Source organism: Python bivittatus, unplaced genomic scaffold (assembly GCF_059951505.1).
Source record: "Python bivittatus isolate LINGU-HERP-01145 unplaced genomic scaffold, Pbiv_v1 ctg000700_np1212, whole genome shotgun sequence".
Taxonomy (NCBI): Eukaryota; Metazoa; Chordata; class Lepidosauria; order Squamata; family Pythonidae; genus Python; species Python bivittatus.
The window spans coordinates 46,387,150-46,414,974 of NW_028277098.1; the positions used below are offsets into that span (position 1 = coordinate 46,387,150).

Here is a 27,825-nt window from a genome sequence, read left to right on the forward strand (position 1 = left end):
GAGCTCCTGGTCTCGTTAACCTAGGACTACCTGTACTAAAGTTCTTTCTTTCTAGTACAGGGGTGTGTGGTTTATAGTCTGCAGGCTTCATGAAGCCCCCTTAGGCTTTACAACAAGCCCCGGAACCCTTTCTTCATGTGTCATTAAAATTACTACTGCCACTAATTTTTATTGATAAATGCTTACTTACCAGTTTCAACCCTGATTCTTCAACTTATTTGTCATTTGAAGATTCTTGACAAAGGGAATTTTAACCATAAAACAACTTTGGCTAGCTAAGGTCAAATCTAATTTAAAGCATGGCCTTATATATCAGAGCTTTTTAATTCCTACAGGTGTGTGAGAGAAAGCAAAGAAATCAGAAGCCATTAAAAGTAATGTATTATTATTCTGAGAATTAGTGTTAATAATTAACAACACATTGAATGAGTAATCATAACAATATTCTTAAAAGAATGATGAATAGATTTAACAATTTCAGTTTAGTAACATTAAAGCTACTAATTTATTAATACAAGTAATTTAATACATCAAATAGATTGTGTATGTTATTAGAATTAATAGAAGTTAAGAAATGATTTAAAAAATCAATGTTTGAGGATTAGATTAAAATCTATAACAGAGCTGGATTTGGGAAATTAATTGACAGTAAAGAATTAATAAAATTAATAAAATTAAATTACCCTGCCCTTTTGTATTTTTCTTTTTGCCTCCACTATTTTTTGCTCTTGATCTGCCTTTTTAGCATGTGTCTCAGATCACCCCTCCTCTAGGGTAGCAAAAATCAAAGTTATTCCCTCATTAGGTAAAAGCTTTCTAAATATGGAATAATGACTATCATTATAAGCTTTCAGAGGCTGGCTTCTTTGAAACTGTTATGGAACTGATATTGTTCATTTTATTAATACAAGATTAATGTCAGACTACCTTTATTTCATATAGCTCTTAACTTTCATGTCACGATTAAATATTCTGAAAATGTTTTGAATAACAAAAAGTAAAATAGAAATAAGTAAAAATTACTCTTTTTAAATGTTTTACATCTACCTGGCTTTCAGAGTATTGAAGGATTGATGTACAGAAATCAAAATATTTTAAAAAATTAAATTCCATCAAGATATTGTAACATCATTATATGTAAAAATCACATTGATGGGCTGATTGACAAATTGTAAATGTGTATAGAAGAAGCCTTGTTATATTTCCCTCTGGAAATCATTAGCTGAATATATTAGCTGGTGGCATTAGCTTCATTATTTTTACCCCTGGTCAACTGGTTTCTTTCTGTCAGAATTCTTTGTTTTTTATAGTACAGACTATTCACTTGATTTTCATAATAGTCTATTTAATAGTCTATGAAATGGTTAAAAAAAAAAAACCTCAGGTAAAAGAAGAAATATCTAAACATATTTGATTAGAGTTGTGAAGGGAGGAAAAAAAAGGGCAACCTTCATGAAGATTTCTATATTAAACAGGATGGCCCACTTGGATCCAAATAACCATAAGTGGCTTCTGGCACTGCTGAAAAAGGATATTTCTTTAGTGCCTTCACACTAAAGCCTTCACAGTTTCAGCCTTAGGATGGAAAGTAACAAGCAAAAGGAGGTTATCCCAACAGTATGTGCGTCTTAGCAGTTGCTGGGAGTGCAATAGTAGTGAGAAGAAACCACCACTGGTGGTGCGGGAGATAATGTTATTCTAGCAGTCAAGAAGAGCGGAAAAGAGTAAGAGAGCTACAAATAAAATTATGTCAGAATACCTAACGCAAGTGTGGAAGCTGTGACATTTGCATAATGGCATCACCCTGCACATGTCATTTGCTCCCATTGCCCTCTGCAAATACCCATGTCTGATGTCTTTTGGCTGGATTTTAATTTTTCCTTCTCATTAGTGTATTTACATATTTGTTTTATTTGTATCCTTGTTTTTCTTTTTTCTCAAAAAATGTGAATTTTTGAGTAAGACTTTTTTTTTTCTTTTTCAGTTATCTAATGCCCAACTGCAGTTTTTCTCCCATAACATAGATGTGCTGAACTGCATCATCCCCAGGCTACATGGAGAATTGTAATCCACCACATTTGATAGCTTGTATAGACATTTCTATGTATATAAATATAGAATTTGCTAAGAGAATTGAATTCTTGTCCACTTCCCCATTTCCCAAAAAGAAAAGCTGGCGTACCTAATATTTGTTCTGCTTGCTGTAATGGCAGCATTTATAATCATATAAACTTAGAAAAGTTTCTTATTTGATATCTATTGTAAAGGCCATTGGCTGAGGCGGAACAAAGAACAAGGCTAGACCAGCTTTTTAAAAATCTTCTCCATGCCTTCCAATACCAACTTTATGTCCTGGAGGGATCTTTGCCTAATCCTATCAGATCCAAATTGACCCTCTCTGCCCCAGACAAAGCCCTCTGCAATTCTGTCTAAACCAAAGAATAGAAGCCTCGCTCACCAGCTCACAGTACATGAGGGCAGCCCTAACAAAGGAACTGTGACATAGAGAAACACCAACCTTCCATCCTCAATCAGGGACCCGCCTGCTTACCTCAACACTCCATTTCCGTTCACAATAGACTTCTCCAACTCTGTGCCCTCTTGAAAGGGCTACTTTGCCTAACAAATAGAAATAACCTCAGGTACATGGACAAGGACCTGCCTAGCTTCCCCAAAATTTACCAACAAATCAGATCCCTAGGATTTCCTGCTTCGTAGCCTTCAACTTCTATAAAAATCTTCGTTTATCCATGGTTCAGGATCCCTCTTTCTTGTAAATCAGGCACCCAATGATCTTTACAATAAAGATTCCTTCTCCTCAGTGTTGTGCCCTGTACATCTGACTTTTCCATGACATAATTTGCAAAATAAGATAGTTTGTAAACTATATATTCAGATCTAGAGCAGTCTGCAAACCCAGCCAATCTAAATGATGTTGATGATGATGATTGCCACCCACTCCAGTTATTTTATTTGAGTTAAATCATAGTTTAGCAATCATAGTGTATTTAAAGTTATGGCTTGGGATGATGCATGCACTCACATCAGTATTGGCAGAGTTTAAAGGTAGGGCAGCATTCATAGCTGGAAGCCTAAGCGCTTTTCAAAATATCTTCCTGGAACTAGCTTATTGTTAAACTGGGAGGAGAAATATACCTCTCTTCCTTTCAGTGGACACCCTATCTGATCACAACTGACTCAAGTTGTGGGAACTGTCAGCTTCTGACAGAAATTTTTGTATCTCAAGAGATGTGATCACATTCCTTCAACAATCACCTGCACTACGTTATGGTAACAAATTATATTTAAAAGGCCCATCATCACATCAAAATGTCATACTGTTTATAAATACCTATTTCTGTAAATATTCAGATCAGAGAAACACAGAAAGAAATCAGACAATGTAAACCAGTGATTCTCAACCTTTTTGAAGCTTTTTGAAGGAGTGGAAAATTTTTCAATGCCACCCTTTGTGAAAATCCTGTAATTTAGGGTATGGGGAGGAGGGGGGGAGTTACTGAATTATAAAATTTTAAGTAATTTTTTTTCAGTAGACTTACACACCAAATTTGTTCGATTTAACTCAATACTTTTGCCCTGGAAGGTAATTGCATTCCTTTTATTAAAATTAAAATGACTAATGCAAAAAAAATGCTTAAATGCTCTTTTATGTAAATACGTTAATTTCAAAATGCTGTAAATACGTTTATTTTTTTGATGCTCGTTTTTTAAATTTTTTAAATTTTAAATTTTATTTTTTTATTTTTTTTGCAAATGCTTTTTTAACGTTTAAAAATTCTTTATTCTTAATTAGATAATTTAAAAAACAGCAAAAAATACGCTAAAAGAGTAATATCAATGAAACATGCTTGATTATGTCAGTGGGATGGTTGTGCTTGATGGTTCAGAGCCAGTTTCTGAACGTTCGGTTCAATATTGTTAGAGAGATGAAGGCGCAAGTCCCCTCTTTCCACGATTTGGAGTCGACTTCTCTTTTTTGTAATTAGATCAGTCACAGCACTGAATCCTCACTCGACAAGGTAGGAGGAAGGGAAGGCAATTCAAAATATTTTGTTGATAGTCCACAGTCCTGGGTAGAGGCGATTGATGTTACTTTGAAGCCAAAATTCTGTGAGATGATCACCATTCTGGAAGCTGGCTTTCAAAGTTTCATTAGTTTCTCAAAATTAATAATTCACGACCACGATAAAGAACTAAAAAGCGCACTTACCTAGCCGACTGGCCAAATAAACAATGAAAGTAAATCGAAACTGAGGGGAAAAAACAGAAATGAAGCGAACGAAAAGCAACTCAAGAAACACGGGTCAAATCAAACATTCATATTGAAAGGACGCTCAACACACGCACTGCGATTAATCGCGTGGGAAGACAGCTGACACACGCGCTGCAATTAATCACGCGGGAAAACAGCTGACACATGCGCTGTGCTGGTTGGGATCGGAGAAGAATCGTAGTGTCGAGTTCTTCAAGGTCATCCTACCTAGAATACACATTCATCTCACCATTCTTAGAAGTGCTCAAGGGCAGCCGTCGCGTAAGTTGTTTTATTGCTGGTACAAATGGTGTAAACCGGATAATCGATTTAATAAATTTTTGGGGGAGTTTTAAAATTAAGTTCGAATGCCAAAACATGTTCATCGCCCCTCTACTGCCCAAAACATGCCCACCGCCCCCCTACTGCCCAGAACAAGTTCACCGCCCCTCAGCATCCTCCCACCGCCCCCCGGGGGTGGTACCGCCCCCGTTGAGAACCAATGATGTAAACTGTCAGTGCATACTTGAGGAACCCATAATAAAATCTTCCTAAGTTTAGGCCACAAATGGGGTCAAAGTATAAATTTATATTGAATGTATATATAGTCTCTCTTCACACTTAAGCTGCTGTATTGTTTCCTTTCACAAGAAGTGAAAATGGCAAAGAAAAATTTAATAATGTCAAAATGGTTGCAACTCATTCGGCAGTATTTTCCTTCCCCCCTTCCTTACTGATTTTTGTCTTTCCATCTGTGTGGACAAAGTGATAGCTACAAACAGTATATATTTCAAGACATCATGGTGCTGTTTTGCATATGACATCAGAAAGAAATAGGGGGTATGAGAGTCTGTGCATAGAGGCATCAAAATATGTGCAGAACATAATCTCAGCACTGCACTATCCTTACTGAACAATATTGCAAAAATATTCCAACTGATATTCTGAATGGTGTATGTTTCCTCAGTCATCTTGCGGAATTCTAGTCCAAGTAGGAGAAGATTAGAATACTGAGTTGAATCAGAATATGTACATTAAATTGCTTACTCAAATATATGGCTTTGATGTTTGTAGAGAATTTAAATAGCAGGCAGCATACTCTGTGTTTTCTCTGATGAGTAAGATCTTACTATCTTACTAACATCATTGATTTTAAAGATATGTACTCAGGTTGCAAAATGGGAAAATGCATATTTTACATGATTCAATGTAAGGTTAAGCTGCGTTTGCATAACCTTACATTGAAGGCTTCATGCGATTCCATATAGGAACAATAATTAAACCTAGTAACATTCACATAATACTTTAAAGATGTGTCAACATTCTTTTCTGTTGAGTTGCTAAAAACAAATGCCTCAGTTATTAAAATGTTTTTGATTTTTTTTAACTCTCACATTAAAGGCACACAGCAGTTAAAAAAAAAAATCTGAAAAGTATTGCAGGGAAGCAGCTTGGTGTCTGTGGGCTTTCCTCCTGCTTCACTGCACCCATTTCCCTGGAAAGTTTTGCCAGAGGGAAGAGACATATTTGGGATGGGTTGGCATAGGCTGAAAGAACTCGATTATTCTTATCCATTGCCCACATCTGGGATTCTTATGAAAGGGTGCTGTCTACACCAGGGTTCCTCAACCTTGGCAACTTTAAGATGGGTGGACTTCAACTTGGGAATTCTGGGAGTTGAAGTCCACCTGTCTTAAAGTTGCCAAGGTTGAGGAACCCTGGTCTATACAACAGCTGTCTTTAGGCTGACTGCTGAAGGAGTAATGAGTCAAAGACTGGAAGTTCTGCTTTGCTGGGAATGGTGAGAGGAGCAACACCCCATGGAGTTGGGCTGTCATAAGGGTGCTATGGGAGCAACAGACAAGAGCAACCTGATCTGCCTTGAAGGACATTTTTATTTTTATTTATTTTTAACAATAATGACTACATAGCTGTCATTTGTGAGTGGCAGTTTTGGGGCAGTTGCCACCAGTGGCAGATATTAAGAGCTCCTTGTGGAAATTAATCTGATGAGTTTGCACAAAAGTGAGAGCCGTGTCCATTTTAGTTCAACTATTTGGGAGGTTAGTACTGCTGAGAAAGCGTAAGATGAAATGCCACATTCTCTCTCTCTTGTAGCAATTTCCCAATATTCAAGTTATGTTTTGTATTTAATATGGGCATTTATTAAGCATCATTTAATTTCTTTGGTTGGGTTAAGCATTGTTGTCTGTGTAGGCTTTAGCACTTAGGTATATGTGATATATATCATCCTAAAAAGAGGCTTCCTTTTATTCTTGCTCTATTATGTTGTGTGATTTTTGATGCCATGCCATATTTCAGGAATTGATTCAGTGAATCTTTCTTTTTTGCCTAATAGGAACCACTTGGCATGTCTATAGACTGCTTCTATTTTTCTAAGACTGTAAGGGATGAAGACATAGCTTGAATACCATTTATATTTCTTTCTTCCTCCCCTTGTCTGTTTTTTAAAAATATCTAGCTGGATGAAGTATACTTGAAAACTTGAATGTTGCACACTGTTCTTGAAGATTTGCACACTCTTTTGTAATCTTGTCTTGACATCAACCTAGCTTTTTTCAGGGCCAGTATGGCTGCTTATTGGTTACAGTATTTCTCCTGTACCTTTTACTCTATTAATATGCAGTAATATTCCTTGTTTTGGAGGCCTTTTAGCTGAAATATTATTCCATATTAAAAAAAAATTGCTGGAACTCAAATCATAGCCTTTTATCAAGAAGCCTAGAGTTGTGGTGACTCTGAAGTTTGAATTAAATCAATGGTGAATAAAATATCTTCTCTTTATTGTTACTGAATATATACTGAGTTCCATAACTGACATTATTTGTAATACTTGGTTTTAGTGAACTCTGAGTAAGATTAAGAACTTCACAAATCTAATTTCAGTATCTCTCCTAGGAATAACTGGATATCATCCAGAGTTGATACTAAAAGGACTTTCTATTTTCCTCATCTGAACTCTGCCTGCCCAAGCATTTTAGTTTTGCCTTCCCAAGCAACTAATATGCCCCACAATCTATACTCTCAGAAGTAACAATTGCCAGATAGTTTTCAGTCCAGTTGGAAGAGGCCAGCAAAGCTTCCGATGTTGCACATAGCATATTCATGTAGGAAAATCTAATTTAATTTTGGAAAAGGCATGTGGATATAGAAATACTTTCCACTGTTAACTGTATTTTCTGCTGAACACATCATAAATTACTGTCAACTTGTATTCAAATTGAGTTAAGCATTAGAAATCTAATTGCACATACAACCAGGTAGAAGGAGTTAATTATGCCATATTGAATAGAATTTATTGTGTATTTTTTGAGCATGAAATACCCCAGATATTACAGACTGTGACATGCTAAGTGTTCTCTTCATATAATTTAGGCCAGTAGAAGAATGTATTCCTTTATGATACCTTCACAGAAAGTGGTTTTCAACATTTTCTAACTCCTTTGTAGTGATAAATATAAAATTCTTTACACTTTCTTTCTCTCTCACACACACACATTTTGCTATGTGTTTTAACACTTCCCAATTTCTGCTTTATCTAAATGCATTTTTTAATATTTTGTCACATGCATACCCACACACACATGCACACAGACTACAATTTGTTTTTTTGTTTTTTTGAAAAAAACGAGAGGGGGAATTGATTAGAAAAATGTAGCAAGGACAATTTATCAGCAGCCTTACCAATTTCAGCTACAGTAAGTCATATTACAGTACAATATTTTAAACAAAATAGTGCAATATATCCTAGCGTGAACATGCCTGATGGTTCCATCTTCTTAGTGCATTCCTAACTATGCAGAATATTTGGACACACCGCTCTGATTTCTTTACTGGGTCCTGATCAGTCTCTACAGAATCAATCATGTATCATGGAAAATGCATGCTGCTAATAGGTGCGGTTCTTTTTCTTCCTCTCATGCCTGGTAATTAGGATAGTGGCTTGTGTTGGATGAAGTAATGCTCCCTCTGAAGGCAGGCACATAACCTGCCATTTTTCTTGATTCTCAGTTATTGGTAGAGATGCAGTTGGCTTCAATACCAAGGAGGGTCTGTGCCAAGCTTTAGCTGATACACCCATCACAATCCTGTCTGGACAAGATAATCTAGATCATCTAATTCAGTGATCTATGTCCTAATAACATCTTGATTACATTACTGTAAAGCTTTCTATGTGGGGCTACCCTTGAAGACAATCTGGAAGCTGTTGCAGGACGTAGTTGTTCAGTTGTTAATGGGACAGCTAAATAAGATAACATGAGTCCAGGAAATACTGCACTGGTTCCTTGTAAACTCTGGGCCAGCGTAAGCTATTGACCTTAGTAGCTAACACTTTCAGTGGGTTAGGAGGTAGATATAAAAGACTGCTTTCTTGAGAACTATTCAATTCATGCATTAAAATTATCTGGGGCAATTCAGTTCATGATCCTAACAATTGAAAGTGCAATGGCTGGGAGTAAAGCCATCTCGGGGATAGTGTCTCAGTTATGTTTCAATGCCCCCCCCCATCTTCTTTTGGAAAAGAATTGAAGACATGCTGGTTTCCTAAGCATTTCTAACTTAACATATCAGGCTCAGACTGTTAGGCATTTTGTTCTTCTCTTGTGTAAAAATAAATTTTGCTTTCAATTCTTGTATTTATTTTTTTAAAGCTTGTTAGTTTTATTGTGAGGGTTTTAAGACCATCTCTCTCTCCAGCCCTCTCCCCGGTAAATTGTTCCAAACTCCTCTGAATGAAGAGCTATAGAGGAATAAAATAAAATAACAGAAAGATAAAATGATAAGATAAAAGGTTATGTAATGAATGCAAGGCAGTGATGAACATTTAAACCAGGGATCCCAATTTCCACTTACATTTGCAGCAGTTCCACACCATTATCCAAACACCCACCCTCTTCATTTAACTCTGTCTTCCTTACTTTTCCCATTGTGAAAAGAGAATATCATTAGAAAATATATGGAGCATTTCATACACACCTTGCATTTTGTTCTGTTAATTATTGTCAGTTGCTTTGCTTCTGTGAGGAAAGCTGTTCTTTAAATAAATTAAACATTTTCTTTCTCTCCTTACAGTCCATTATTGTATGTTTGTGTTTTGTCAGTCAGATTACTTTTGATAGTTCTTTGAATAATATTCAAGGGACCACTCAGTCTTTGCTTTCTCTGCATCATGAAACAGCTTCTGAGTAAAGTCATAATACAATGTAGGGAACTGAAATAGCTACTTCTTTATTGGGATCTGCAAGGGATAGAATCAGTCAGACCCTAATGTGAAAGAAAAGGATGTAAAGTCCTTGCGGGGGCATCCATGGGGAACTGAAAAGAGTCAAGGTGGTGGGTTTGTCATGAGACCAAAGCCCTGCCCCCTTTTTATGTCGGTCACAATCCACAAGAAACCAGGAAGGGCTTTGATTGCATGGTTGAGATCACCATCTTGACTTTTTGACAGCACCGCCCCCCCCCCCCGATATCCCTGATCCCCTCTATACTCCTATGAATCCTATGGTCCTTCAAAATAGCCCATAAAAATCTATTGATTAATAACACTTTTTTTTTAATCATTCCCCTTATTTGAATGGGTTCTTTGATTTCACTTTAGCAGACATAAATAATTGTCACGTTTTTAAAAAGTTTTTGCCTTATTCTGTATATGGTGATATTGGTATTTGAGAATACGTCATTCTAATTTTATTAAGGGCTATTATTTCTGAATTCTAAGATTTTCTCAATATTACTGTAACCTATTCATGTTCCAGACTGCCTCCTTTCAAGCTCTCTACTGGAGTTCTCATATTAATCAAAACTATTTTGAAGTGTTATTTGGCCTGCTGTGATAATGACATTTATTTCAAGTTGAAAACACTAGAATGTAGCTATGTAGATGCTTATATAAAGTGTTAGAAATGAAATGGATTATCAGCCTTAAATGCCTATGAACTTTTCTTGAATGAGAAAGATCAGTGAGATCAGATCACCATCTAGACTCTACAGTACTGAAAAGACCAGAGTTTTAAATGATCACAATATCCATGGCAACAGATATATTTGCCAGCAGAGAAATAAATATTGCTCTTAAGTTTGTTGTATTTAGGCTTCTTATAGAAACAACAAGCTCAGACTAGCCATTGGTTTGTAAGAAATAATGGGCCAATTTCTCTTCTGATTTGTTCTGTTAACTGTTAAAGAATAGCAGGCATAAAGGCATCTACTTGCATCAAACTATGGTATAAACCTGCACTACCAACTTTTCTATGCTGTTTTGTTCCATGATGTCTTCACAACCCATTAGGGAGACAGTCTTAGGTTGTCCGTAATTGTTCCAATTTTAGTGTTTTCTCCCTGAAGCTGGTAGCAACCCATAGCAGTTTCAAAATTTATAAAACCTGCTTTGACAACTTTTCTGTCAATGATGAATGGAGAGTCCTTGGGGTTCTCTGAGCTTGGTTCTTTTCTTGCAGACGTTTCATTACCCAGCTAGGTAACATCATCAGTGCCAGGCCAACTGACTCCACAGTTCAATCCTTAGCTACATATCTTCTCTTCTGAGTGGAACAGACAGTGGGATGGTGGAGACCAGCTAGTACTTTCTGACTACTTCAGGATGGTGTCCCCTCCCCTCAATGTAAATACTCTCCTTTGCCATTTTTTCCTCTCTCCAGGTAGAAAGAACTTGCCACAGAATATGGCACTGCTGTACCCTACAGCTCCCAACAGCCTACTGAAATCTGTTTGATGGCTGTTGCACAATAAAGTGGAAGAACCAGTTCTCCCCTAAACTCAGGGTTCGGGGACAGTCAGCTTTCCCACTTTACCACATAGCTCCCCAAGCCACCGATCAGCTGTTTGATGGGTTTGTTGAGTGCAGGCTTGGTGCCCTTTCCAAACTGCAGAGACCTGTCCAGGTTTTGAGATAACCAGCTCTCCTGCTTCCTGAGCCTACTGATCCACTGTTTGGCAGGTTGTAGATGGTAGGGACTAATAGTGTTTGAGAGAGTCTGGGAAGTCAGTTTGGTTTTGCAGACCAAAATTTCTTTCACAGCCTAACCCTAACCCTAACTCAGCAGCGGGGAAAGACTCTTAAATCTTTCATGTCACTCATAGCTAATGGAAATAATTCAATACTAATTTAAATGCTCTATGTTCGTATAGGAAATAAGTGTCCCTGCTGCAAACAGGTAGTTTAGATGTTGAAATCATTTAGGTATCCTGTAAATCCATGCAGTACATTTGGATGTGTAATCACAGAAGTTATGAGATACAAATTGGTGAAGAAAATCTCTAGTTCCCATCTGACTAATCAGGCATTTAGTCTATATTGAATGTGGGGAAATAAATTCAAGGAGGATGGGAGTGGGGAAAACACAGAGCCAATTCCTAGTTTTCATTAGAATAGAAATCTTTATTGTCATTGTACTACTTGTACAACGAAATTAAATGCCACCCCAGTGCAGCTTTAAAAATATAAAAACCATAGAACACATAGAACACATAACACACATAAAACATATAACACAACCTTCACATTCCATATTGCACAACCCCTGATGCTGCATTAATACTGCACTATACGATAGAATTCAGTATAGTTACAGCTCTAAGATAGAAGCTATTCTTCAGCCTATTCATCCTTGTTTTCATTATCCCGTACCGTCTGCCAGATGGTAACAGTTCAAAAAAGGAATGTCCCGGGTGGGATGGATCCTTAAGAATGTTTTGAGCCTTTTTAAGGCAGCGGGAACTATAAAGTTCTTCCAAAGAGGGGAGAGGGCAACCAATGATCCTCTGGGCAGTGATGGTAACCCTCTGGAGCGCTTTCCTATCTGCCACTGTGCAGTTAGCAAACCATACACAGGTGCAGTAGGTCAAAATGCTCTCAATGGTACAGTGGTAGAAGGTCACCAGCAGTTTTTCATTCAATTGTTGTTTCCTGAGAAGTCTCAGGTAGTATAATCTCTGCTGGGCCTTCTTAACCAAGGCTGCAATATGAGCACCCCAGGTCAAGTCCTCCTTTATAGTAACACCCAGAAACTTAAAACTGGCCACCCGCTCCACTCAGTCTCCATTGATAACCAGGGGCTGGATATCTAATCTATTCCTCCTATAGTCCACTATAAGCTCCTTGGTCTTACTAATATTAAGAGCCAAATTATTGTCTCCGCACCATGAAAGCAACCGGTCCACCTCATCCCGGTAGGCAGACTCATCTCCTTTGGAGATAAGCCCCACCACTGTTGTATCATCTGTGAATTTAATGATAATATTGCTGAAGTGAGTGGGGGGGTACAGTCATATGTATAAAGAGTGTAAAGTAAGGGACTCAACACGCAGCCCTGTGGTGAACCAGTGTTGAGAGTAAGAGCTGAGGAGATATAATTGCCTAATCTAACCCTCTGGGAGCTGCCAGACAGGAAGTCCAAAATCCAAGAACAGATTGAATATGGAAGCTCAAGATCCATAAGTTTAGACACCAGTCTGTGTGGAAGGATTGTATTGAATGCAGAGCTAAAGTCTACAAAAAGCATCCTCACATAGGTCCCCCGCTGTTCCAGATGAGTCAGAGCAGTGTGGAGAGTGATGGCTATAGCGTCCTCTGTGGATCTATTAGTTCTATATGCAAACTGATGTTTATCAAATGTATGTGGAAGGCAGGAAATGAGGTGCCTACAGACCAATTTTTCAAAGCACTTCATGATGATAGGCGTGAGTGCCTATCATCATTATTATATTATTATATTATAATATTATATTATTATATTATTATTATATTAGCCCTTCTAGAAACTGAGATCTATGAGATAGGAACCAAAATATGTTCACATTACTGCCCCTTTTGTTTGTAAGAAAGGGCTTTTTTTTAGTGTTTTCAGTTCTCTTCCTACTAGCACCTAATCATAGCCCAAAAATGCTAAGGCAATATTTTTGTGTACTTAGTCAGCAGGATGCTGCGTTCCCCTTGTCTCCAACCCAAGAATGAGACAAGTGTAAGTCATCAAGTAGCATCCCCCCGCCCTTATTTCAACATAGACAAAGGAGAGCTCAAAGTACATAAAATTTGTTAGGCTTTGTCACTGTTACCCTGGAAGGAGGTCAAGTGTTTGCAGTGACTTGAAAGAGATAACAGAGGAAGGATGATGATTGGCAATAGGGACAGCACATTTGATGCCAATATATTTTTCTTCTAACTCAGGAACAGTTACCTGAGGGACTGCCTCTTCCCCATGATTTCAACCCATCCCACCTGATCACACAGAGGGCATGCTCCGGACCCCGTTGGTAAAAGAGCTCAGACTAGCAGGGTCCAGAAGGTGGGCCTTCTCTGCTGTAGCTCCCACTCTGGAATATCTTGCCCCCGGAGGTGAGATTGGCCCCCTCACCCCTGGCCTTCCGGAGGGATTTGAAGACCTGGCTCTGCCATCTGGCCTGGGGTGGGGAGGGAAGACAACAGGTGTGGGGTTGGCTAGCCCCTTAGAGCCCTGGCGTTTGCTGCTCTGAACCATCGGCCTCCTGGACTTTTTTAGTAATTGTTTCATATAGCTTTAGGTTTTATGTAATTGTATTTTTATTTATTGTTTTAATCAGTTGTAAGCCGCCCAGAGTCCCCCATTAGAGGGAGATGGGTGGGGATAAATTTAATTAATAATAATAATATTTCATCTCAGCAGTGGGGAAAGAATAATGAATATTCATGAGTGAATATGACTAACAATGTTTGACATATATACACCAGGAAATTCCTGGAACATCATTTTTTAAAGCGCTTCCCTGCTGGGCAGTTTGCTGCACATAAAAAAATAAGTCCAGAATCCAGGATTTTGCTATAGCAGTGGGCAGTAGCGTATCTCCCCACCCCCCAAAAAGGAACAAAGGCAAGAGCTTATGATATTTCTTACTCAGTTCTTAGAAACTCAGAAACATTCTGAGTTTCTAATATTGTGTTTTATGCAAAGTCCACTGTTATTATAGACAACAGTTGGGAAACTAATTTTGCTTGGTGGAGCTATGCCAGCCTAGCAAAATAAACCTACTTTGGGAGATGGGTAGATGGTAGTTCTGCATAGTATTCCAGAGTTTTCATCCAGTCATGTGTGTATGTTCAAGGGGAAATGAGTGGTGGGGGGGGGAGTTAAAGTTGATTGTAGTTGTAGTGCAATTTCTTAAGGCTTGAGAGGGATCCATATGAAAGGTTGCAAGATTTCCTTTTGTTGTCTTCCTTGGTGAAGGCTCTGTAGTGCAGGTCTTGATGAAGTAATATAGCATGCTGTTGCTCAGACATTATTTTATCAAGACTTGTAATAGTAAAGAACTTTGCTGGAATGACATCCAACACTTATCTGTTGCCTAGAGAAGAGAACCTAGGGTAAGCTGCAAATGGAGCTAAGATATGTTATATAAATGTAGGAAGGTAGGTGTTTATTTGATTTATATTTGGCTTTCCCTCCAAAATGGTGCATTAGGTAGTTAGCAAGAATAAAAATAAAGGTACAAAGATGATGATTTATCATAAATAAAAAACACCCCTACTCCATCAGTTAAAGTTTATTGACTAACTGTTATTAAGTGCTTGAAAAAGAATTCCTTTGCTTGCTTGCATAAGACAACGAGAGGGAGCTAGCCCCATCTCCCTTTGCTAGTCTGGAGGCAGCCAGTGGTGGTTTTTCCATTCAGGGAACAAAATGGAAAATGTGTTCTGAATTCAGAACACACACATTCGGGCCTAGAAATTTGCAAGGTCATAATCTGGGCAAAACCACAATCCTCTGCTCTATCTCTAAACACCTCTTATTTGGAACACAGGTATCTCAAATTTATGGCCAGACTAAGCACACGTTTCAGATCTAGGCTCAACAAAATGCAAAACCTTTTGTATGGACATGGATCACCCTGAACTAGCTGTTTGATGTATGGAATTATTCATCTATGTTATTATTTCATATATCCCTACTCCCACTGTCATGTGTACCATTCTGGCTTTAGTGCTATACCACTGTCCTCCTTGGGCAGCCAAGTCAGTATTCTGCCATTGCTGGAGGTCTATGGGTTTTTGGATCAGGCTTTCTTTTCATTCAGAAAAAAAACCCCACACATGGGAACTCAAGAGTTCTCTAGTATATTTCATGGACCATCTTATTAGAAAATCTGATTTTAAGTAAGCTCCAAACCCTGGCAAAGTATATTAATAGGTTCCATTAGTACCCCCACAAATTGCTTCTCAGTGTTTCCAAGATGAAAGGAAAGCTATAGCTCAGTGAGAAGGCCTCTGCTTTGCATGCAACAGCTCTTAAGTTTAAGATCTTGCTTTTCCAGGTGACGCTGGCAAAGACTGCTGTTAGTTAGTATAGTGAGTATCAAGCTAGATGAACTAATGGTTTCGTTCAGTGTAAAGTGATTTACCATGTCCTTGTTTCAAAACATGGGATCCTCTAACAAATCCCATAAAGCTGTGAAACAACAAATCACACTTACAAGAAAATAAATGCAAATATAGAAAGCAGTACATCCCATACACACTTGGCATTGCAGCTTTGCCTCTGTACCACCAGAAAAATTCCTGCAGACTCCCATGTCCAAAACTAGAGTTGTCATTTATCCTCCCAAGTTTTCTTCTTCTATTTATAAACTCTCCATATTGGATCCATTGTTATAGTCATTACACATTCCACAAAGCAGGCATGAAGCCTTAGTTTTATGTCAGAATCCTTACTCCTTTGTTCCAGATTAACTCCATTGACATATCAGGCTTCTTATAGTCTGCCTTTTTATAAAAACTCTGATTCATGATCCTTGTCATCATCATTAATTGAACTGTATTTTTTTAAAATTTCTTGTCGTATCTTAGCAGTCCTACCACCAGATTCAGGATTCAAATTTAACATTCAGATAGCCTCTTTACCCTTATAACTTCCTGCCAATTCTAGGTTGTGTCTGTGTTTTAATTTGCAAACTATTAATATCTTATTTCCAAACATAACTAGGTTGACTACAGAAACATATTTGCAATTACAACTCAATAGGTAGAATAAAATGCTATATACAAGTTCAACTTAGTCAGTGACTAATGTAAATATATACACATACACACATACATTTTATATAACCATGTACACATACATACACATATGACCTAAGCAGCATATTTCATAAAGGCTTAGTAAGCGGTCCTATTTTCTGCTGTACTTGCAGACAGAAATACTATATGCCATCATGGGTTACTGACTACACATGCTGGTGAGTTATCTTTCTCTTCGAAGTTGCAGTCCTACTGAACATAGAGGAACTTGCTTATAGGTACGCACATAAAAGTATGCATTGTGAAATATCTAGGGGAGAAAATTATTGGTGGTCCTTATCTGAATATATATTAATATTTAAGATAACAACATTTTGCAATCTATGATCATGCCACTGAGTTTGGGAATTTAGAGCTAATTTACAGAATGAAGGATTTTATTTCCCTTTGTCAACATATAATCTTCACACAATTGTATATCCATCTGTTTGTTGTTAATTTATCTAAATTGCTCAGATCATTGATATATATGACTCTTCATTACATAATCAGACATTTTGCAAGGTATTTATTGCCATAATTATACAAAGCCATGTTGTTTCCCTGTTTTGTCAAAAGTAGAATTTTTTTTTTAAATGTGTGTTTTCTTTAAACTTACAAAATATATCTATATAAGTGAAGAAGCTTGCTTTTTGGCTACAACAGAAATTCTCTAGCCTTGCTGAAAATTATACATTTATAGCCTCTGTACCTCTTAATACCTACCAAAGCTGTAGGAATGTAGGAACACCTTAACAGCAATCCTCTGAAAGTCTAGATAATATGCTGAGATGGGTGGATGCATGGATATTTCAGTAGTCTTTGTTTTATTCAAACATTATTCACTTAGGACTCTATTATTCAATTCTGGCCTAAAGTACATATTGCAGATTGGCAGCAAATTAGAATGAATGATTAGAATGCATAGCCAGTGAGACAATATCACATTTCACAGACCTAGTTCCATACTGTAATAACTCAAGTGTTCATTTCATATTAGTCTATTTCATAAACTACAATTGCCTGGGCTTATACAACATGCTAAATGAAAATTAATCAAACCACATTACTAATTAAGAGTAATGTGTGAACCCAATTGCAGGAGTAAGGATTACTGATGAGCCTATATGCTCAAAACCACACAATTATATGACTTTTCCCATGTAGAATACTTAACTGGATCTTAGGAGGTGCGATGATAAACACATCAGGTCAACAGGACAACTGGATCAAATGATCTAGTCAATTAACTCTCAGGAAATTAGACTTAGTCCCAAATGCAATCTTCTTTGGGATTAAGGTAATTCCTCATACCATATGAACTACTTACCTGAGGGTTAATTGTCCCTTTCAACATCTATGATCAGCATGAAGTCCTGGAGGATCTGCAAAAACAGCTACTAAATCAGTCATAACTCTTACTGATGGTAGGGGCATCCACAGATAGTCAACAGCATAAAAATGGTGGGTATGTCCAGGTTGATTGAAGCCCTCCGCCTTTTTTGATGCATGCGATACATGCAAAGCATGTTAAAAAGGAGCAGGGCTTCAATTGCCCAGTGACATCATTTTGATGCTACTGACCTCCTCCCCGCATATGCCTAACAGTTGGATTGGAGTTCCTAGCTTCATACTACTAAGCCTTTGAATAATGATTAAACCAAGGACCTTGAGGTTAGTATTAACCCTCTCCTGATGAAAACTGAGTGTTTTTGGGTTCACACAATACACTGGGCTTTTGAAAGTGGTGAATTCAGCCCTAGAATATTGACTAGACAGTCATTTGACATGATCTAGATGCATTATCTTATGTTTTGTCAAGGGTAGCAGACTTTGGTCTAGTAAAACTGTCCAGAAAGCAGTTTTTAGCTCTGCTTATGTGGTATACTAAACTATAAACTAGCCAGCAAACATTAGTATGTTCTGCAAACTCAGCTTGTGCCATGTGACCCAATATAATTGCACCAAATAAAGCATGGTTCAGTTAACCATGAGTATGTATACTGTGTAAATGAAGCACTACTGCTTTTTCAGTGAAATTATCATGAACTGTCAATGTTCTTGACTGGGCCAAGTGAAACTTCTCCAAGAGATGATTTGTGGGCCCAAGAGAAAATAGTATATGCTACAGATTGGGATCGCCCAGAGAGAAAGAAAGATGGGTGAAATGAGAAAAGCATCTTTGCCAGGGTATCAACAATCATGGCCACTAACTTTTTCCTCAACTCAGTCAGCTTTGCTATACGGCAGAGAAAGAATGTGCGACGATAGCAGAAGGCTGCTATAGTGACAGAAATGGCCAGCTACTACCTCTCTTCCTTGGGCCCAATTGTCTGGGTGAAAGGAGATGGCTGCTACTTGCAAAAGCAGCATGTACTTTGTCCACCTGCTTGATTTCACTAGACAGCCAACATTTGCAAGGAAGAGCCCAGTTTTCCTTGCACTGCTGGATGGCCCTCCTGGACCAAGGTTCTCTGCTGTGGATAGAGGACAAGAGAAGCCCATTCTTAGGGACTTTCGGGGCTATTCGCGCTTGGCCCACACTTCCTTTCCGCCCTGTCCAGGGGCAATATCTGGTGGTTTGTCTTCTATCGTCCCCAGAGCTTACAAGAAGCCACCTCCACCTCCTTTTCTCCTTCTGTTATTTCCACACTCTCACCATCCAACCGGCAGGGCTAAATGCTCTCCAGTGCATCGCCCAAAGGAGGCGTAATTATGGCTCAAATTCAGAGAAACAGCTGCCTGTTCCCCTTCGCCTGGGCAACGGCGGCGAAGACTCTGCAAGACGCCTTCCCCCATTCACTGTCCAGTCCTCCCTGTCGCAATTCCCGAAATAGGATGGGGTGGCAGAGGGGACTGGATTCAGCGGGCTCTACTCACGCCAGCTCACCCAGTGGAGGGGAGAAAGGCCCGTTCGGCAACTGGAGGTATGGTAGGTAGAGCAGCCGCTGCACCGGCCTGCAAACCGCCTGCTCTCGCTCTCTTTTGCTGAGAAAGATTGGCCTGGTGCGGAGAAGGCGGCGGCAGCAGCGAGCTCCAAAGCCACATTCCCGAAAGTTGCTCATCGCCGTAAATTCTCCCCCCTCCTGCCCGAGAGAGAGGCCGCCGCCGCCGCCGCTTCCGGCAGCACTAAGCGGGATTTCTCGCCCGCGTCGGGCAATTCTGTGAGCTGCACGCCAGACTGAGGCTCGCTTCGTTCGGCGCTCGACTGCTTGCGGGAAGCCCGAATCCCGGATGTCTTGGGAAGAGAAGGCTCTGAAGCCCAGACTAGCTCAGCCGAGCGCCGAGCCAGGCTTCCAGGAACAATAACAGAACAGCTGGGGTTGCGGGAGCAGAGACGGGCGGGCCCCCTCTCTCACCCCGCCGCTAGCCTGCTCTCCCGTGAGCCTCCCTTTCCCCGCGTCGCGGCCCCGCTCCATGATGTATGCCTTCGTGCGGTTCCTGGAGGACAACGTGTGTTATGCGCTGCCCGTGTCGTGCGTGCAGGACTTCAGCCCCAAATCCCGGCTCGACTTCGACAACCAGAAGGTTTACACCGTCTACCGCAGCCCGGCCCACGACCCCGAGGACGGCGACGAGAGCCCCAGCGAGTGGGGAGAGCGGCCGCCGCTGCACAAGGCCCAGATCCTGGCGCTGGCAGGTGAGGCACCGAGGGACGCGGGGTTGGGCGGCGGGCGGAGGGAGGGAGGGAGGGAGGGAGGCGATGTGGAGGCCAGACCAGTTAAAACCTCCCAGCTCTTTGGAGGACCCGGGCGGGGTGGGGGGACTTTTTTTCCCCTCTGTGAAAGCAAGCAAGCAAGGGAGAAAGGGGCCTGTGGCTGAAGTCCCGCTCCTTACGCCACGGTGGGCCTGCTCGCCTTCGGAGTGGCTGCTGCTGGCTCCGCTGCTACTGAGGGAGGGGTTTCGGGTATCCCCAGGAGGGAGCGGCGGGGGGGTGGCCTGGTGTTGCAGAGGCCTAGATGGGGGTGGGCCGGGATTCTCCCAATGCCCCCGTCCCCTTCCCTGAGGGATAGGCTTGTTCCGTCGTAAGAGAGTACGGGGAGGATTCCGCATTTTCTCCGTTCTCTCAACGCTGCGGATGCTGGAAGGGGAGGTGGGCAGCGCAAGTAGAAATGGCTGTAAGGGAGGACGTGACCACTGAGCTGGTGGGGAGAGGCGCTGAGCGCTGGCGTGGGGTTATTCCACAGACTATAAAACGTGGGAGATTTTTAAAAAAGAGGGAGTCATTTGGGTAAGAAGTAGAGAACCTTTAACTATGGAATCCCTAGGAAGGACTTGGGTTAACTTGGCTGTGTGGTGTGGGTGATCTTTATAGGAAGAACAAGGTGGTCATTGGCAGACTAAGTTAGGGTGCGACGTGGCTGCCACAAAAAAGGGGCATTGAGCACAAGAAAAGGCCTGCTTGGAGCAGTCCAAAAGTCCAGTTTTTTATTCTCATTATGAGGAACCAGATGTTTCCAGAAAACCATTAAGCAGGTCATGAAAGTAACAGTCTCTGCAGTATGACCTTATATAAGTGTTATTTAAAGATGTACTCCATCTTAACATTGAGGTTCTAGATTGGTATCAGAACTGACCTGTGAATATAATTTTTTTTCCAAAATCTTTTAAATCGTTGACCACCACCATTGTTCATTTTGGAAATGAATTCTAAATTAAACATATAGAGAAATCCCCCCCTCCCCTTTGTTTGCCTGTCCTGAATGGGCTTTCAGATTACACTCAGTGATTGTAATTTTAAGTATTATGAGAAAAGGCAAAAAGTACTTCTCTATATTTTTATAAATATTGATGACGAGCTCTGTACTTAACGTATAGTAACCATTTTTTATTAGAACGCTGCATACTATGTTGGGGATCTGCATGCAGAAAAGGACTGTTTACAATTAAGTAGAGACTGAAAAAAGAGATGGTAGTAAGCTTCAATGGCAAATATTTATCCTTGATCTGAAATAAAGATAACTGCAGCATTAGTTTTGATCACTTTAACAAAGTTACCATAAATAAATGTATTAGCTATCGTTGCAAAATAGAATTCACCTGATGAAATAAAACAGATGTTTTTGTTTTCATGAGATTCCAGAATATATTATAAATTAATAATGCAGCCCTGTGCATGTTTATTCAAAAGAAAGGCCCAACCCCACAAATATACATATAGGGTTGTTGCCTAAATCTCTAGCAGCACATACAATGTAAATTTCTCAGAAACAGAATATGTATTTAAATATATACAGGTAGTCCCCAGGTTAAGAATACTTGGTTTAAGGATGACCCATAGTTAAGAACGGAGGCTATTGTAGCAAAATTCGAGTTAAATACACAATGGTTCGAGTTAATTTCACACTACTACTTATACAGTATTATACAATAATACTGTTCCGGCTTACATACAAATTCAACTTAAGGACAGACCTTGGGAAGTGAACTCATTCTTAAACTGGAGACTACCTGTAATTACAACCCTTCCTTCCCAGATACGTATATTAAGTAAATGATTGCTCAGTGATGACTGTGTTTTGCATGTAGAACGTCTGAGATTCAATTTCCAGAAACTTTAGGAAGGGCTGGAAAAATTCCTACCTGGAAGCCAGGAGAGATGCTGCCAGTCAGAGCCAACAACAATACTGAATTAGGTAGATCCATATCTATGTTCCCCTGCTTCTACAGAAGAGAAGTGGAATTGATCTCAAACCTTATAGTTCTGACAGATAGAATTTATGATAATAATTAAATATACCACTGAAATCAGAATAAACCAGCCTTCTAGTCTGAGTCTGTACTTAGACTTAAACTTAGTTTATATTATAGGATATTAGTCCATCACAAGTTATGAACTATACCTCTAAGCATATGCAGAGCATCTTTTATTGGTGATAGGCGTATGGTGTCATCACATTTCTGCAGGCTGGGTAGATCTATCAAGATGTTCCATCACCTAACTTGTCTTGAGTCTAATGGATTCCAGAAATAATTTAGTCAAGTTGTGTTGGTAAACCAAGTACTCTTTATCAAGGCTTGGATCATATTATGGACATATAGGTTATATCAGAGATTGTCCAGGATAAACCTGTTGATAAGCTGAGCATTGCTAATGATGCTCTTGATGTTTTCTTGCTCGTGAAGTTAGAAAGGTGTTGACTGGAGAATGTGTGTGGCATTACTCTGTGTTATACTTTCCTGAGGACTCCTATGTCAAGAGAATACTTGCAATTTTCTGATGCTAGATAAAAAGAGGTTGCTTTATTTGCCCTTGCAAATAGCTTAACTTATGGCTTGAATCTGAAATCAATTAAAACAGTAAGGCTTAAGTTATCTGTAATTAAGCCCTTATTTTTTTAAGGACATTTAGCCAACCAATGACAAGGAATAGTAGTTTGAAATAAAGATGGGTTGGGGGGAGTGTATGTGATCATAATCTGATACATAAATGAAGATAATATTTAATCTTTTATTTAGCATATTTCTAAAAATGTAATGTGAGAATGAGGAAAAACTTGGTAATAATGCTGTTACATTCATTGTAGAATTAGCATTAGCTTCAGCATGCTGTCAACTTTGTTGCTAAGAAATGTGTTAAGTGGCTTCAAGCATGCACTTATAAACTGTGCACATATGCAGCATGTTTTATTGCACTAAATATCCAGGGCCTTTTAACCTGTGAGCTGTTTAAAGCTTTAGTATGACTCAAATATTTGGAAAGACATTCTAAAAGCTAGTTTCATGGCTTTAAAATGTAATTAGAAATCTGATAAAAATCAAAAAGTTCAACCTTCTCTTAAATTTTTAATATATTTTATATTTCTCACTTAATTAGGTGTTCTAGTTCTTAATATAAAGTTCAACAGAAAATGATTCTAGTGCAAATGATATATGTGTTAGATTAACTTTCTGATGGAATGAATTGATATTAAAAAATGCCCAGAGTCATTTTTTAACGAGATAGGCAGTGACAAATTTGATATATAAATACGAATAAATAAAATTAATTAAGAATAGATGCAGTATAAATTGAAAATTATCTTGAGTGAATTTAAGGTTAGCTGTGTTCACTTGAGCTAAAATACACAGACTGGTCTATGATAAATACTGTGATTAAACACCAAATGTTTTATACAGGTGTTGATTAGGGCCATGCAAACCACTCTGAGATAACTTAATAAAGCACCCCTTCAAACCTATTGCTTAGAGCATCAAAGCACCCATATTTCTCAAGACTCATATTGCTGCTTCGAGGTTGTTTCCCAGTCTTCTGTGTTTATACTAAAATATAGAAAAGAGACTTTGAAGTGGCTGCACTAAGCTTTTAAAGATTCAGTTACTGAAAAGTTCCAAGTATTTTTTCAGAAAGACAAGCATCCCTCTAAAAGATTTTCACATCACAGTGATTATGTCATACAGTATATTCATAAGCAGATTTCTACAAATTTGAGTGATTACTTTGAGTAACACCCAAAGTTTGTGACTGCCCTTGGCAGATTGTAATTCTTACTATGCTACTAAAATGTTAAAATACTAACATTCTTCATTGTGAAGAATGAAAGTCAGAGTAGTGTAGTGGTTAAAGTGTTCGATTAAAGCTGGAGAGATGGACTTTACGTCTGCCTTCAGCTATGGAAATCAGTGGGTGAGTTTGGGTCATCTCTCTGAGACTACCCTACTAAAGCGATTGTTGCTGTGAGGACTAAATAAGGGAATTCCTATACAAACTTTCTTGGAAAATAGACAGGATGTAAGTCTAACAAATAAGTGGAAAGCTAAAAAATTGAACCTTGTTCAGCAGTGAAATAAATGATGGCTTTCAAATTCTTAAGGCTCAGTAGACCACAGTTTATTTTCCCTTACTTTATCCTTTTTTTTTCTGATACCATGTTTCCATATATGCTTTGGTACAGTTTGTTTAAAGTAGGTTTTGAGGGAGATCAGTCAGTTAACAATAAATATAATTGGAACACACTTGCTTCTCTAATGTATAAATGTTTTTCTTTCATCATTGTGAAGCAGCCAGAATATATTAATAAAACTCTAATTTGCATAGCTTTATAAATACTAATTTAAGTATTAAGTTAATGTACCATTCAGTCTTCTATTGTATTTCTCAAACTCAGTTTTCTGCCATTAATTTTTGATTTATTACTTGAAAGTATCCTTTGTGTTTACTTTCCCAAATTATTTTTTAAAAAAATAATTTGTGGAAGTCATGGTTCGCTAATCATTATTGTTTCTTGTTGAATTAATTAAAAATGTGAACCATTTCTTGAAATCTTATTTTTCCCTTTCATAAGCATAAGGTTTATAGTTCTCTTAGAATTGACTTCAAAATCTCTGTTTTGGTTCTGATGTGGAGGTTCTAGGACTGAGTTTTTTCACATTATCAAGTAGCTTGTAGGTTCCCACTATATGAATATGTTTCCTCAGGAAGCAGAAGCTGTTGGTGGAACAATTTCCCCTCCTACTAGTACTGTTTTGTATGTTTTATAAATATGCTTTAATAGGTTGAGGAACCCTCTGAAGTAGGTTTGGAGGCATGGACAAGGCTGTAGGAGGAGAAAAGACAGTCATAAATCCACTTAAATAGTGTGCAACTCTCATATTTTTTGTGATGCCACCACTATATAAATATTTCTAATAAAGGAATCTAAATTTGTATAAAATGTAGTTTTGCTTCCCTTTATCAGATTGGATTCAATCTATTTGATAACGGACAGTGAAATAAAATGAATGGTGACACTCAGAACAAAAACAAACAGAACAACAACAACCATAGTTACAGTGCAGAAGCATTTTATATACAGTACTTTAAAAATTCCAGAGTCAATTATTCCTTTCAGAGTAAGGATGGGAATCTTTGACTCTAGATGCTGATGAACTATAATTCCCAACAGCTCAGGCTAGGATGTTCAATAATGAGAAATAGTGGGAGTTACAGTTCATCTGTAGAAAGCTACAGGTTCTTCACTCCTACTTCAAGGAATTGATTCCTGGTTTCTCATGTACACAGCAGCTTAAAAAAAAAAAAGGGAAGAACTGAGGCAGAAAGTAGAAAGTCTTTTTGTTGTTCTAATATTTGCATTTGAAACTGTATTAAGCAGAATCTTCTTACAAGGTCAAAGGAAAATCAACAAGACATGTAATTAATATTCTTACAAGTCTAGTTGGAATAGTCATTTTAATTACATCTGATTGCCATTATATCTGTAGCAAATGTCATCTGAGACATTTCCACTTGAAGTGATATATGTACATCTATCTCTCTTTTTACAAACTGCTTCTGAAATAAATACCTTTTTTCAAAAGACTTTTTCTGTATAATAAGGTATCTTTGTGGAGGAGCTGTTAAAACTTGTAATATAGAACATAGAATGTATACTGATATTTACCAATCATGCTTACCTTTATGAGTGTAAAGAGAAGAACATAAGCCCTATTCCACACAGACTGTCTTCTGCTAAAAATATCCATAAAGAGCTCTGAAGTACTTCCATGTGGATACTGCTAGTATCTACATATTTTAATTTTCCAGAATCATGAGCTTTTAGCGCATGAACAAATAAGTAATACTGACAGTATAAAATAGAGCAATGAGTAAATCAATTTAAAGAGGAACACAGTCTCCATTAGGAAAAAAGTTATATGGATTAATTCAATTGTTTTTTCCCCCCCCTTTTGGTCAAAGATAAAAATTATCTCTCAGATTGCATTTTCAGACCAGAATAAAAAAATATTGACACACAAAAGAAACCAGAACAGTCTAAAATATACTACTGTATTTAATTACAAGTGTTTGTAATAAATACAGTGCAGATGAAATAAATAGTATGGAATAAAATTCTAAACTGTGACCCTTAGAGCATACCCTTATAGGTATACCCTCTTAGACTCATAGAGCATTGTAAACTGCCCAGAGTCACTCTTTGAGTGACTATGGGCAATGACTAAATTTGAAAAATAAATAAATAAATAAATAAAAACCAATCCTGGTAGTTTTTATATAACAACTATTTTAACAAACTTCATCCTATGTGCTAAATTTGGAAAAAAAATATTTTTACTTCCATGGACAAAAAATTAAGGAAGTGAACATTATGAAATTGTTGTAAGGATGGGAATTTAAAACACAGCTATATGATTATATTATCTGGTAATTCTTGGAGCTGTACTATAATGTATGTGAAGGGTTCATGATTGAGAAGGCCAGTTTGGAGGGAAAAAGGGAAAATACTGTTTTAATTATCTTAATATAGCTGAGTAATCATTGGAAAAGGTTTTAACTGAAAGTTCCCAAGAATATACCAAAGCATATTTTCTTTATTTACAAATCTTTATAAGATCCAAAGTAAATGTTCATCAGTTAAAAGTAATTAAAGCCAAAATATTTTTAAATTAAAATTTATCTAGAAATCAGGATTAGTAGAACAATAAATATAAAATCCCTTAATGGAAACTTCAAGAACAACAACAACAAAAAATTCAAATAAAATTGTCTTAGCTATCTTTCAGAAAGTTCTTGAAGGAATGCAACTAAGCAAGCATTAGTACAGGTACAATGATAGATTTTCATGATAGATTTTGCTAAAGTTCCAGCACTTTCTGAATCTAGGAGAGTTTCACCTATAACTGATTAGTGTGTGAGTAATAAAAGAAAAGAGGCTTCCTTAATGCCCAATAAGTTTAGGGAAATCAGAATACACTTATGAGTATAATTGTGTCAATAAACCAGTCTAAAGAGAGATTCACACATCAGGTTCTTTGAGCAACTCCCATTCAACATCTTCCCAAAATAGAATAATGACCATGATTTGTCAGTCCCATTCTGCACCCTCACATTTCCTGCAAAGCCCTATTTTCAAGTTCTGTCTACTTTTTGAGTAGTGGTTCATTTTTTCTTGCAAGAAAGAAGAAATGGAATATTAAATGTTTTCCTTTATTTTGTGATTGTTGAAAATTCCATGTAGAAAGGAATGGCAGCTTGGAGGTAATTTCCAGATCTTATTTGGGTCAAATTTTGAAATCAGTTGTAATAAGAAAACATAAATTGAACCTTGCAACTGGAAGCTGTAGTCACTCCATTCCATCTTATTTTGGTGAATGAGAATTCCCAGTCCTATATTTTACAGTCTCCCGTGAGGCTTTTGTGCATTAGTAGTAAATTTTGGCTGTGGTGCTCATGGAATTAGATGGATCAGTGTATTTATTCTAGTAGTATTTAATATTTTCAAAGTATACTAAAGCAAAGCAATTAATTCTCAGTTCATTATTATAAATTGCACTGGGATTTTTAAATATAGGAAGTATGCATTTTTGAAGTAGCAGAGCCTGTCACTCAGCAATACTTTAGAATTAGCCACACTTAAAAAGTTTCTAAAAGATTAACTGATAGCATGATGAATATAATTTCTTGCCCTCTAGAATATAGATAACTGAGATGTTTTGAGCTGAAAGAGCTTGTCAAAATGTATTTAAGTAATTCAAAAGGATACATTTT

At 38.0% G+C, this 27,825-nt stretch overlaps 1 protein-coding gene across 8 annotated transcripts in view; it reads left to right on the top strand.

Annotated features, from left to right (window-relative positions):
* BEND5 (BEN domain containing 5) overlaps positions 1–27,825 on the top strand; it is a 949,534-nt gene that overhangs the window by 522,747 nt on the left and 398,962 nt on the right. Inside the window, exon 1 of one of the 8 annotated variants that reach the window (XM_088153215.1) lies at positions 19,396–19,980. The exons of 3 other annotated variants lie outside the window; for them this stretch is intronic. In XM_088153215.1, the coding sequence (XP_088009341.1) occupies positions 19,758–19,980 (223 nt within the window). In that variant the 5' untranslated portion in view covers positions 19,396–19,757. Of the gene's footprint in view, positions 1–19,395; positions 19,981–20,135; positions 20,184–27,825 lie in introns of those variants that run through there. 4 more of the 8 variants (XM_088153217.1, XM_088153219.1, XM_088153216.1 and 1 more) reach the window with 4 other exon arrangements.